The sequence below is a fragment of the Lutjanus erythropterus genome, chromosome 9 (assembly GCF_056507025.1).
Source record: "Lutjanus erythropterus isolate fLutEry1 chromosome 9, fLutEry1.hap2, whole genome shotgun sequence".
Classification (NCBI taxonomy): domain Eukaryota; kingdom Metazoa; phylum Chordata; class Actinopteri; order Lutjaniformes; family Lutjanidae; genus Lutjanus; species Lutjanus erythropterus.
The window spans coordinates 29,233,571-29,247,593 of NC_139325.1; the positions used below are offsets into that span (position 1 = coordinate 29,233,571).

General features: G+C 38.4%; 1 protein-coding gene across 1 annotated transcript; it reads left to right on the forward strand.

Annotated features, from left to right (window-relative positions):
- The first annotated feature begins 1,885 nt into the window (after nucleotides 1–1,885).
- rhbdl2 (rhomboid, veinlet-like 2 (Drosophila)) lies at nucleotides 1,886–14,023 on the forward strand. Its single transcript, XM_084725735.1, has 8 exons — nucleotides 1,886–2,314; nucleotides 4,845–5,088; nucleotides 7,112–7,260; nucleotides 9,635–9,747; nucleotides 10,807–10,907; nucleotides 12,499–12,559; nucleotides 12,664–12,725; nucleotides 13,805–14,023. The coding sequence occupies exons 2-8, from the start codon at nucleotides 4,858–4,860 to the stop codon at nucleotides 13,979–13,981; spliced, it is 894 nt and encodes a 297-aa protein (XP_084581861.1). The 5' UTR covers nucleotides 1,886–2,314; nucleotides 4,845–4,857; the 3' UTR covers nucleotides 13,982–14,023.

Below are 14,023 nucleotides of genomic sequence, written 5' to 3' on the forward strand. Positions count from 1 at the left end.
CTTTCATAGCAGTTCTGGGGCTTTCAGTTGTATCACATGATTTTCTCTGTAGATTCACTATTTGCTCAGTTGTTGAATTGTTAGATGTCTAAATTTCCATTCTCTCAATCACCTAAAAGACTTCTCATCTGTGTTGTCTTAAAAATTAGATTCAAAGTTCACTCTTGACCTTAAACTATTTTAAAGGCAATCCTGGCAACAGTTGATTGATAGAAAATTACAACCTGCTTCAAAAACAAAGGTTTTCAGTTTGAACAATATTTTTTCTTTGTACTGTATTGGATTAAATGCATTTGCAAATTATTGAATTGTTTTGTTTTAGACAGTCCCAACTTCGTTGAATTGGGGTTGTACTATTTTTAATTAATTGTTTTGGTCATTTTTTTTTTTTACTAAAATGCCAAACCTTGACTTTCCACTAAGTATTATCTCCTTTTTCCTATTTTGACAAATTTTAAGTTTTTCTTTCTGTCTTTTTGTTTTGGACTTATTCTTTTTGACTAACAGTAACTGAAATGATAAGTGTTGCTTTAGAAGACTGCAATGGGCATTTTTTTTCAGTTTTCTGACCTTTTACACACACACACACACACACACACACACACACACACACACACACATTAATGTATGGTGATAACCGTTAGTTGCATCTCCAGGGTCATAGAGGATGCATACAGTAATGGTGTGGGTAAGAACTGTTTTGAGGAAAGTGTTGTTTTTTTCTGAAAGGAATTCTGGACCAGGTTCATTGTTACAGCTGCTGGTTTATAATAACAATAATAAACTGTATTTGTGCAGTACCTTTAATACAACAAATGAAGTCCAGGGTGCTTTACAACAGAGAAATGACATGCACCAAGTGCTTCACAGAAACAAGACAGACTGGGAAACAACGCTATAATTGATGTAAAATAGAATGGGGAACAAAACCCACTTAATAATAATAGTAAAAATAAGGATACATAGATTATATAAGGTAAGGAGTAAAATAATATGAGAAAAATGGAAATATCTTTCCTCCTCTTTAGAAAGGAAAGCTGAAACATCAGACACTGATAATAATACCAATATTCTGTGCAGCATGACTTTACTGCTGCAGTATCACTTTTTCAACATCATGTGCCATATTACTTTTCATTATTATGATCATGTATCATGTACAATATTATGTTTAAAATCATACAACATTATGTTTACTATGATGTGCAATAGTACTTTTTATTTTCCATTATTATTATCATGTATATTATTGCATTTGCTATCATGTGCGATGTTACTTTTATTATGTTCAGTCTCATTTCCAATACTTTCCTCTTTTTCTTTGTTGTAACTTTTACTTATCTTATCTCTATTGTTATTTAGGCACAACACTTTCCTTCAGGATTAATAATAGTAATTATTGATTCTCTAAAACCCACTGAAAAATGTGTTAAAAACAACACATTGACTGCATAAAATTATTATTAATATTACAGCAAATTTTAATTATAACACTTTGTGAGAAGAAAAAGATGTGATCCAGTGGTAATCATTTAGTTTAGAAATATTTATAGGACTGCAAAATAATGTACAGTATATATTTTTCTATCATCCTGTAATGTCAACATTTGAAGCTATTTCATTGTTTTTAATTGTGGACTCTAGTGCCGCCTGGTGGTGAATGTGAGCTAATGCAACATTCATACATATTAAAGTGGGACTTTGGCCTCAGTGCACTTCACTGAATTAAACACTGTGTAATCTGTTTGAATATATGACACTCTGGTGCAAACACGGACGCTTTTATTGCCCCCTTTTTTCCCCCGGCCTGCGCGTATGTGGGTCTGCGGGATGAGGAGGACCTACCGTGTCGGTGACGTCACGGATCCCAGGTGTGGCTCGGGGGAACAGGTAGTGCTGTTGTTGACGTGTGTCTGCAGACAAACATTGCTTCTGTAAAACTGTCCTGCAGCTCCGTGGAAGAGAGGAAGGGGGGACACCAGCGGTTTGTTTGTGCGCAGGAAGGAAGCTTGTTGCAGGAAAAAGGCATGAAAGGGCTATAATTATCTCCAAGAGGGTTTTTTTTTGTTGTTGTTTCTCCGACGGGACGGGACGAGTGGAAGAAGAGACTCGGCGGGTTGCGTGAAACTGAAAACATGGGAGAGGAATGGTCTTAAAAACGCTCTTGTTCAGTGTTTTGACCTCTGCTACAGTGTGTGAACTTGTGCACTCTGCAGCGCGGCTCATCGAGCTGTTTGAATTAGTTTAGTCCGATCAATATTTATGTGATTGGGAGCGCTGGGAGCCATCTGCACTCTTCCTGTTGAAGGTTTAGGTGAGTAGGCCAAGCTTAATTTATTAAACGTTAAAACAAAATAGGAGAAACTTTATAATGGAGACGAGTCTTAAAGTAATTTTATATTTTTTTTTTCTAAGTTTGGGATCATCAACAATAACAAAAAAAATCAGTGTTTAGTCTACAGCAACGCCCAGTAAACAGGAAACACTAATTATCAGATTGCTGTAACTCAATGTTGCTCACTGTAAAATGCTACTGTACTTGTACTCTCTGCCAGATTATGTCATTTCAGTGGATTATTATTATTAAAAAAACAGTCAGCCCAAGTGTTGGAAGTGGATGTAATACTATTTCGTGTTCAGATTAGTTTGTATGAAACTTCTGCTCGTACTTTGTTTTCCTGTCAGTTGTATTTGAGCAAGATCTTACGAAAGAAGTGCATTTACTCACACTTACATACATATGTTTAAGAGTGTGAATGGTGGCAAAACAAAATTAACTGTAAACTGGACATTTAAGGAGTCATTTGTACAAGAGCCTGACAGATACTGGATTTTTGGGCTCCTTATACTGATATAAGGAGTGACTAAAAATGCGATATCAATATTTCACTGTAAACTTTCACATTATTAATGATAAATAACACAACATAGATAGGGTTAACTATATATGCATAAAACTTGAAGTAAGAAAAGCGATAGAATAACATAAAATACTGCTTTTAAACAGAGAAAATATTTGTTATGTTCTGTGGAAAAAAAAACTTCATATCAGCACATATTGTACAACATACACACGATACTGATGAACAATATAGCTGATAAAATTAGTCGGGCTCTAATTTGTAGTGAAGTTTTCAGTCAGCTAAACTGACAAAAGTAATTGTCAATTTCAATTAATCAGACCTTTAAACCTTTTTGCAGTATATGTCATTAAAAACATGTTCTTCTTTCCAAGAGTAAAGTTAAATTCAATGTTTATTTTGTAATTTCACTTGAACAGAACATTGTATTTCTCTTGGACTCTAATAATTGTAAAGAATTATACATGTTTTTAAAAATACATGTACAGACATCTTTTATTAGAGCTGCAGTGATTAGTCGGTTATTGCAGTTATTGTTCAACAAAAAAGTAAACTGGCAGCTATTTTCATAATGGACTGGTATGGTTTTATTAATTTATAAGCATGAATGCTAAACTTTTGCTGTTTTCAGCTTCTCAGATGTGAGAATATGAGGCTACTCTTTGTCAGGCATGATAGTAAACCAAATATCTTGGATTATTGGTCAGACAACGGGATATAGGAATTAAAATTGGCTTTTTTTTTTTGTAGTTTCTGATATCGACCAAACAATGAATCAATTAAAGGAAAAATCTGGCACTTTTCTTGTGGATGAAAATCAGTGTGGATTGTAAACATAGTCAATTGAAACAATAGATCCCTTCGTGCTGCTAGATGGATATATATATATATATTGTGTTCTGTTGCTGTAAAATATGTTGTTCTTCCTGAATCCAGTGATGTCATGATGATGTAATTGGTGTTCAGGAAGAACTACAGATCATGTCAGGTTGGATTTCTAGTCTCTGCCTTTGAGTAGCCAGGAGTTGTGCTACACTGAGTACTTTTATCAACTAATGCCATGTTTTGGACAACAGAGTAATAGCTATAGGCTAGGGTGGTGATACATGACAGCATGGGTATGGGCATCAGAAGCTTGTGTGCAATGCATCTTGGTACATGTAGGCACTGCTGCACAGCTCTGCAAGCAGGAGGAGAACTCAGCTTTCTTGGTCAGTATAGTGTGCACTGAGGAATTTATTGCTTTGACTGACAACATTTTTGATCAACACTGACTGGACAGCCACATGAAAAGTGGTTAATTTTCCCTTAAATGTCAAATGTAATTGGTAGATTAATCAATAATGAAAATAACTGTTAATTACAATCCTAATTGTCAGTGTGTTTATATGTCAGGAATAGCCTGTGACAGCATATTTATAAACCTATGGTGTTTGACTTCTCCTGTCTTCTAGGTGCCTTAAATCATGAGAGAAGTAACTGATGTGTTGAAGCAGTGGTGAGCAATATAGATTTAAAAAAATCTGCTGGCACAGTGTATGTAATTTTATATCACAGTAGTTGCCAGTTTGTTTTGTGCACATGCTTAAAATTACAGCAGTTTATAGAACAACCCTGCAATAAATCCTGCCATCGTTAAGGGTATAATAAATAAAAATAAATGCAGTTTTTGTTGAAATTGTTCTGATATTGACTGAACTTTATGGTTAGTTTCTAATATTTAATACCATTGTTGATATAAATGGGGAGGGCAGAATAGCAGAAACACTTATCTGTCTGTTTCTGGCTACTCCAGCAAATAAAATCCATTTTAAAAAATAATAGAAAAATCTCATATTGCCATAATATGCAACATTGCCCACACTGACCAAAAAAAAGTGATAGCTACCACAGTATAGAAAACCTCTGCTGAGAGACAAATGTATAATCTTAAGGTATATATATATCACCACTCTTAAGTTGGAATAATTATCTGCTGTGCAGGACAGGAGCGGTGATGGGGGACATCGACCTTGAGCAGCAGGAGCCGTTTCCTGTGGACCGGGATGGGACACGGTTCAGGGGGGCGGCAGACCAGCCTGATGGGAACAGGAAGATGGGATGTTGTGAAAAGTTCCAGCATTCAGTCTCCAAATGGATGCTTCCCGAAGACGCCCGCAGCAAGTATCTGGAGCGGGCCAACTGCTGCCCGCCGCCCATCTTCATCATCCTCATCAGTATTGCAGAGGTAACTTCTGCACTGAAAGTACGCAGCACACATATTGTATGACCAGTGGGACGGTCAGTATGGATTCTGGGATCTAATTATACATGCAGCCTACATTTGACTTATATGCTGCTGTGGTCTTAATTACTGTATAGATTTGCTGTAATTATATTTAGTGGAGCAGATGTTGAGGTGACGTTATAGAGGACAGGGTGGAATAACTCAAAATCATGACATAAACAGCGTTAGTTTCTTTCTTTCTGTCTTTTTTGGCATCTGCGCCGTCTCTTCTGAATGTCCTGATTCATCCTCCTCTCCAGCAGGCAGCAGGCATGGTGTCAATGAAAACAGTAGTTTTCATGGGTAGTAGCTTAAAGTTCGAGCAGCTGGCACAGTTGATCCTTACCGGTGAGATTCATAAAAGCCTCTCCTTCATGTGTACACAGAAAGCCACCGTGTCTTTTGACATTTAGTTTCAGGTAAATAAACACACCCGGTGGAATGTGAATGTGTGGAGGTTCAGTGGGCGGTTTATTGAAATAGCAAGAGGAGGAATGTTTTGGCGTCATTTTTCGCTAAAACTATGGCTTACTAGGAAGTATACGGAGTTATTTATGTGTATCCTTTATTACGACTTTAAGCTAATGCCAACAGGAATGCATTTAAAATTTCCCACATGTTAAACAAACTGTAGAAAGTTTGGTTTTGTCCAGAAGCCATGAGACTTGTCTGCAGAAATGGTCAGGCTTTTTGATATAATGTGTCAATGACTCAATCACTTTTGACTTACCCTCCCCAGCGCCCAAAGATTACAAAGTTATGGTATGTTAAATCAAAAATACATATTTTTCCCTTGGCCTGTGGTGCTTTTTATCTATCAGATGTTTATGGTGTGAGCTGCTGAGTTTCGGAGAAATGGACCATGGAGATGTCTCCTTTCTCTCCAGTATAGTGGGACAAAGTGGCACAAGTCCTGTGGTGCTAAAAGCACCAAAAAAATACATTTGAATAATGTGAGTAGTAGTGCCTCTTTCCAAAAATCATGACCTGGTTACTCAAGGTAATCCACAGACCTTGTTGTGAGCAGTTTCATGTTGGACTTCTTTCTGTCCAGGAGACAGGAAATAGTTTTGGTACATTCTAAAGTGACTTTGGACTGAAGAAATGCTTGTGACTTCCAAAACAAGGACCTGTGTCCCAGGAATGTTCGTTATGTATACAAATATAGACAGTTAAATTTTGGTTGATGCGCACATATTTTAGCATTAAAATTCCCTCTAAAAACATTTTCACATGTGACCTGTTGTAGGTTTCTACATGATGACACTGCCACATATAAACCGAGTTTCCATTTGAAAAATCCAGATGGAGTTGTCCTTTTAATGTTAATATTATTTTGCTCATAAATGTCAGAGAGTAATGTGTTACCCATGTTTTGTAATTTTCTTTTAGATAGGTTTAGATGATCCTATATGCTTAAAACATTTTAAATTATTTTGAAATCTGCACAAAATTGCTGTTGAGGTCAGTTTGCCAGTTGGTCCCATGTTTCTGGTCGAAGGCTGCTGCTTTACACTCTTATCTCTGATTGTTTTGCACACTGCCCATTCAGACTTGGGCATGAACAGCTCACTCTTTGTAGCTCACAGATATCCAGTGTCACAGTATTTGAATGTCTGTGAATACTTTGTTATTTGCAGCAGGAGCCACTTTGTTTACCCAGAGAAGATTGACTGAGCTGCTGTGTTCTTTCGTCTTGCTTTATAGTCCCACAGATGTGGGCATTTAGATGTCTGGGCTCCAGTGTGTGATCACACTGGGGGATGCAGTGGGCTCGGTAAAATTTACTTCATCATCATATCTGATTCATTCTTCCCAGCTTTATTTTCTCAGCTGTCTGAGGTTTAGCTTCTACCCCACCCCTGTGCTGCTTTTAACCTGGGCAGGCAGTTTCTACAGTGTTTTGTGAAAATAAAATTCTTTCATGGTTTTTAATCTCTTACATGGAGTCTAACTTTTGTGTCCGCCCTCTGTCGGTCCTCAGCTGGCAGTGTTTATCTACTACGCTGTGTGGAAACCTCAGAAGCAGTGGGTGACCTTGGATGAAGGCATCTGGAAGAGCCCCCTCACATACAAGCCTGAGCGCAGGGAGGAAGCATGGCGCTTTATCTCCTACATGTTTGTCCACGCTGGGTAAGCATCTGCAGGACATTTAGATACCTTACAGGGACAGGTCAGATTTCGTGAAGTGGGGTTGTATGACTTATTCATGGTCAGTGTCTGACCTACAGTAGAGGTGGTCGCCAAGCTACCAGGCTGCAGAAGCAGTGCTGATGTAGGAAGCTAAGCAATGCATTACTGTAGACAGGATCAGCAGCAAAACATTCTTAGCCTTCTTAAAAAAAAACCAGTTTAAATATATGCTATGTTTAGAATATTTTATTTATATAAGCCAAATGTTACTCTCTCTAAACTAACCTGACTCCTTTGACAAAATCAGTAATTTTACTGACAAAACCCTGAAGATCTACCACTGCTTTGATCCGTTAGTTTGTTTGATTTGTTGTGTGTGACTTCAGTGTGTTAGAGTTAGTTCGGATTCAAGGAAGTCACAACAAACTAACTGATCGAGGCAGTGGTAGACCCGCAACTCTGACTTTTTAAAACCGAAGCGTGTCATTTTATCAACTCTCCCTCCTCGCTGTTGTGTACACTGTAGGTTACAAATGAGCTGAAACCAAAGCTGTAGTATAACTGCTTAGCTTAGTTTGCAAAGCTCCCATCATGCTGCAGCCTCACCCTGTCAGTGCAGCTGCTCCACACACGCATGAGATGAAGTCAGCAGAGAAGCCACAGTGCAGACAGCGAACCAACTAACTCGAAGAAGAAAGAAAGCTAAAGAATTATTTTAATCTGCTCTGTCTGTTATTGCTGAGCTTCCTATACCAAAACTCCTGCTGTGTCTCCTAACCGGAGGCGTGCCAGCTGCCGTCTACTGTAGGCAATACACTGACTATGGATAAGTACCTCATACAACTCCACTTAAAATAATCTCAACTACACCTTTAATTACATGACGAAAGCCTGAGTCAGCGGATACATTCCCACAGACACTTTGCAGCACAGTATCGTGGCCCTGCAGTAAATATCAGTTTGGTGAAACTCTTAATCTTTGGGGTTTTCTGATGTTGTGGATTCAATCCTGTGGTCACTTTTGAGACTACAGGTTGTAACTGCTGCACCTCTTTACTTATTTCAATGATCCTGTTTGGTGTACAGTATGTCGTCATGATGTTGAAACTTCCCCCTTTGCCGCTTTTCTTTGTGTCTGTGTTTCTTTTGACGGATGCACCACAGTTACAGTTACAAAGGCGAGTCATATGAAGCTGAGCACTGCAGGCTCTAAAAGAAATCTGCCATGGTCTTATTTTGTATAGAAGTACATGAAGCCCCAGGCAGTCATTTCCTGCATTGTTGGCACATCTGTCAAAACACTGGAAAGTCATGTGATGTGGCAAACACACAGTCTCATGAGCATGTGTACATAAGCCACAGGAACACAGGAAAACCCCAAAATCATGACTACACAGAGAAAGCACATAGGAAAACTACTGTAGATTAGCAAAGTCATCCACCGACGCTAAGCAGAAAAGAGGATATTTGTTTAAAGGATAAGACTGGTGACATTCTGTATTTTTCTTACTGTGGACAAATACCACGAAAAGACTGAAAACCTACAATGAATCTCTCGTCCTGTGGAGCTGGGAATAGCTTCGTCACTTGCACTGTGGCTCATTGTTTTCCAAGAACTATTAAAAACACATAAATAAGCCGCATTGTTGCACGGGGTGACGCGCTTTTATCACGATGACCACAGGCGCTGAAGTTTATCTCAGGTCAATCCCATATACACTTTCCTGCTGACAGAAATCCTCACCAGTAGATCAAATGTGTTTTAATTGTCAGCAGAAAATAGTCTCAAGCAAAAACACAATTTACTCCTGTTTGAGTTCAATCGAGTACTGAGTTTTTTAAATAAAATTCTGTATTTGGGATGTGTTTTTACAGATTTATATCTGCAGTGGGACAACGGGCTTGGGGCCAAGTGCCACAGAAAGGGTGGGGAAGTGTTGTTGCGTTGGTGTTTTTTGGTCTTTTCATGGGAAAATACCAGTCTTATCCTTTATAACCCCTACTCTGTTTTTAAATTACACATCAAATGGAATAAACGCAGTATATTCACTGCAAAGCCACATGATTTTCTGTTATTATTCTGTTATTGTATCCACCCACATGTAAATTGGCATGACATTTTAAGTTTTAAATTAAGCATATTCCACTTATTTCCCAAGTAGAGATGAACGATTAACAGTGTCATGATATGATATGATGTCTTTTCAAATAATTCAAAACTTGGTGAAATGATGTCTGTGTGTCTATCAGTACTTTAAAGCACATTTTAATAATACTGTGCTAATAATGACAGCCATGATTACTTCAGTCACTATAATCATGAAATTGAGTTTTTCATATTGTTACATTTCTATTCCCATGTCCGTCTCCCCAGTGTGGAGCACATCGTGGGAAATCTGGTGATGCAGCTGATACTGGGAATCCCGCTGGAACTGGTCCACAAAGGATTTGAAGTGGGAATGGTTTACCTGGCAGGCGTCCTGGCAGGTGAGCGTCACCTGTTTTCCCCAGATACAGTAAATGTGGCACAGCTGGCTCTGGCATTGACTTTTATTACTCAACTGCTGTAATAAATGTGTCTATTTAAATGTTTAAAGTGTGGAGTGTGTAAATATTTGATGCTATATCATGTCTCATAAGTTTAAGCACAGATTTGGTGCAATATATAACCATTGTTGACTAGTCGAGAACTGAAAACTATGGTCAGAATCCCTCCAAAGTAGGATATTAAGATACCAAGACCTTGACCTTGCTGTAATTCGTTATCAAAACTTTTGACATTCGCAGAATTCTGTAAGAATTTTTATTTTTCAGTGAGTGGATGGTGAGCACTTCTGATCTAGGAACTGTTCAGAAACCCTCTTACGTCCTCTGAACGTCCCAGGCCTCTAGTTTGTGGTTGTGAAGATTCATGAGGATGTGATTATCCCAGAAGTTACAATAGGTCAAAGGCCACAAAGAAATGGCATCATTACACATCAGTACAGCTGGGCTCACTGAATTCACACGAACGTCTTAGCTGTCCAGTCATAATCAATTTATTCAATTCCAATACTGTTTAGGGACCCCAGTATGCACAAATATTGAAATAGAATTTAGACTTATTTAGACTGCATGTTTTTTGTCCCCAGCTGCATGGGATTAACATAAACTTGGCATGTCTGTAAAAGGGAGATTCTTGGGTAACCTGGGACCCCTTTGAAAATGTCCATGCCAGTTTTTATTTTATAGCATTATTTACCCACTTCCCAACAAAGTAGCATGACTTTGGTTGCTACCAATAGATGTTTTAGGTCTTCTTGTTTCAGTATCTTCACTATCTTAAAAACATGAGCACACTACATCCTCTGAAAGACGGCGCTTGAGGAGATTAAAAGTAGGTTTCAGACTCCAACCCTAGGACTGTTTCATCAGTGTTTATGAATGCTCTACACTCAGATATCTAACATGAACTCATCTTGAAGTTGGTTTTTCCGGTTTGTGTTTGTGTCCCGTCTCTTAGAAATGCTGCTGATAATAAAACAGATAATTTGTGTTTCTCCTCAGGTTCTTTGTGCAGCTCCATCTTTGATCCTCTCAGCGCTCTGGTGGGAGCTTCTGGGGGTGTTTATGCCCTAATTGGAGGCTATTTCATGAATGCAGTGGTGGTAAGTTTACATGTAGGAAGAGTTTGTGTGAACATTTCCGTCTCAAGTGTTTACTTTGTTGTTTATGTGTGAGTTTGCCTCAAGTTTCAAATTTGAGGACTTGAGAATTGCCTGACTAATGTTGGCAGAGGACTTGAGTTGACTTTGACTTGGCATTCATGACTTGAGACTTGACTTAGACTCAGGACAGATGACTAGAAAAGACTTTACTTTTCTCTTATTAAATTTTCGCATTTTTCTGGTTATCAAGAGAAGTTAACGATTCATTTTAAAAACAACACTGAGCGATTTCTAGTGCACCACTTGTGCAAACCTTGGAGGCAGTAGACCAGCAGGTAGAGGGTTACACACCATAGGGTTTAATGTTTTTTCCGAAAATGGGACATTTTCTATTCCAGGAACAGAAGCACACTTAAAGGTAAAACTGCAGCTACAGTCAATGCGCACTTGTCATATTTCAAGCAATGCTAAATGCAACAATGAGAAATGAGGGTTGTCATCCTGACTGCTTTACTGTATTCTTTTAGAATTATTGAGGCAAAAGAACATTATTTATGTTAATCTGCATTATAATGAATGTTATGTAAACTGCACAACAGCTTAAACTTCGCTGCAGCTGTGAGGACGCAATGCTGTGTTCACTGCCCTTGATCTGTCGCTGTCTGACTGAAGTGATATTTTACAAAACCTTTTAGAACACACTAATGAAATTCCTTCAAGCAAGTTATTTGATGTTTTCAGAGCTGACACTGTGCACACTGTCATGTTAGATTAATAATCATTGCTAATAAAGTCAAGAGATCACTCAAAATTGAAAAGCAAAGCTATAAAAAAAGGCTCTCACACACTTGGTGGTGTCAGATGGATTCTTCGGCCGTCTTTAATTCATGGATGCTTTACGTGCATTTTGTCACAGCCAGCTGTTGAGGGTAACTCCGTCATATGCTGCTGTTTTAGCCAGTATTTAACTGCTACAGCCTTTCTCTTGGAAAAGCTGGTGGATAGTTTTATCTTCAGCTGTGCATCATAGTCTGTAAGATCATCACACGTTTGTAGCGTCTCTGTCCTGAGGAAACAGCCCTTTGTGACAGGAAATGTGAAGTTTATTCTGTTTGAGAAGTAAGAGAATTTTCTCAACACGTAAAGGAACGCTTCATCAGTTCTGTTTTATCACAGAGATTCAAACTCAACAGTGTTAGTGTTTAGAGTAAAACTCAACTTTTCATGACGGCTGTTTTTTAACTGATTTTCATATGAAAACTGTGGAGGATCATCAGATTTTCATGACTTAACTTGCAACTTGCTTGATTGTCACCATTGTGACTTACCTCCATCTCTGGTGTGCGTACAGTACCAGATCACACTCACATTTTCTAAATAAATGTCATATTGATGGTTTGGAGCAATGTTTTTAAGGCAACATTTATATGATACTGAACCACTGAGCACACATTCAGTCCCTTAGCATCTTTGTTTTTTAATATATTTTCCTAAAATCTTTGTAAAGCAGGCGCTCATTGGGTTTTTTAGGCTCATTTTTGTTTTATACACTATATTGTTCTTTACAGCTGGTGACTGTTTGAATTCACAGAATTTCCGAGAGATGATTCCTCTCCTTGGAGTGTTTCGTATCGTGGCCATAGTGATATTTGGTAAGTTCTACTGTGTGTTTGCCACCTATTGTGTTATTTTTCTACGTGTTGTGATCATTCTTTAAATATGTCAGATTTAATACCGTTTTGTTTTCTTTTTTCAGTCGGAACAGATTTTGGGTTTGCCTTCTACAGGAGGTTTATCCAACATGAGGCTGGTATGAAGGTATGATTTTTATTCTCCTGTACAGCAGACGACTAAAAAACAAACAAAGGGTCCTGCTAAACCTTTTTGGAGCTTAAAGAGGGATCCAGCTAATCCAGCTAACCTCCCCCAAGCTGACAGTGTTTGGTCATGGATCTAATTTGCTTGTGGCTACAGACAAGATCAGCAGCTCTTGTTGGGACTTGATTTTTCATGCAGATACATACCGGTCTGTATAGGCACATATGAACGGGCAAAGACTGAACGCAAAAACACCTTCCACATAACCCATTTTGAGGAGTAAAACTTCAAGCGTACAGTCTTCTCTTGTTTGTCTTTCCAACTGATTGCTGCAGACTCTAAAAACCTGCTTCCCTCCCCCACTTCATTATCTCCCCTCTTTTTCCTTCCTCTTAATTTGTATTAGCGGTTAAACCGGTCCTGCAAGTTTTTTTGGGTGTTCACCACATTTCAGAGAGGTCGAATGACAATACTCGAGGGTAGTTAGGCCTACAGGCTCAACTCTGAAACCTGGAACCAAATTCACATCTCAGAGAGAACTTAGTCTGAAAAAGTTTCTTTTTTCTTCTCTGTTAAGACCCATGAATACCATTTTATGTCTCTGTTGAATAAATAGTAAAAAAAAGGCACCTACAGGAGTAAAAAAGAAAAAAAGCAGCCTACAAAGTGCTGCATTTTTCTAGTTTCCAAATATCTTAGTATTGTGATCACTTTTCTCTTTTGTGTTATTGTGTTAATAGATTTGAGCACACAAATCTGATCGGTAGCATTTCATTAATCACCGTCATTCAGCGTTTGGAGAACATTTCACCTATCTCTGTCTTTCTGCCATTTTCTCCTCTGATTAAGAAACTCTTAAACCTCTTTAAAGTCCTCCTCCCTCTTCCCAACAGTTCTTCACTTTAAGAGCTCTATTTAGGCCTTTGTGAATAACTTTATCAGGGTCTAATCTTGACTTTAAGGAGAATTAGAAAAATTCATAAATATTAACTGTATTAAAATTTTGCCACTAAGAGTAACTCTTTGTGCTAGAAAGCTTTACGAATATGGGCCCCTGATTTCTCTCACCTTCATCCTAGGTTTCCTTCGTGGCTCATTTTGGAGGAGTTGTGGCTGGGATGACCGTCGGCTACGTCTTCTTCAGCGCCTACAACAAGAAGCTCCTCAAAGACCCACGTTTCTGGCTGTGTATAGTGGGCTACATAGTCTTCGTGATCTTTGCTGTGGTCTTCAACATCTTCCTGAGCCCTGCGTAATAGGACCACAAAGCTGCACTGGCACTCATCAAACTTTTTTTT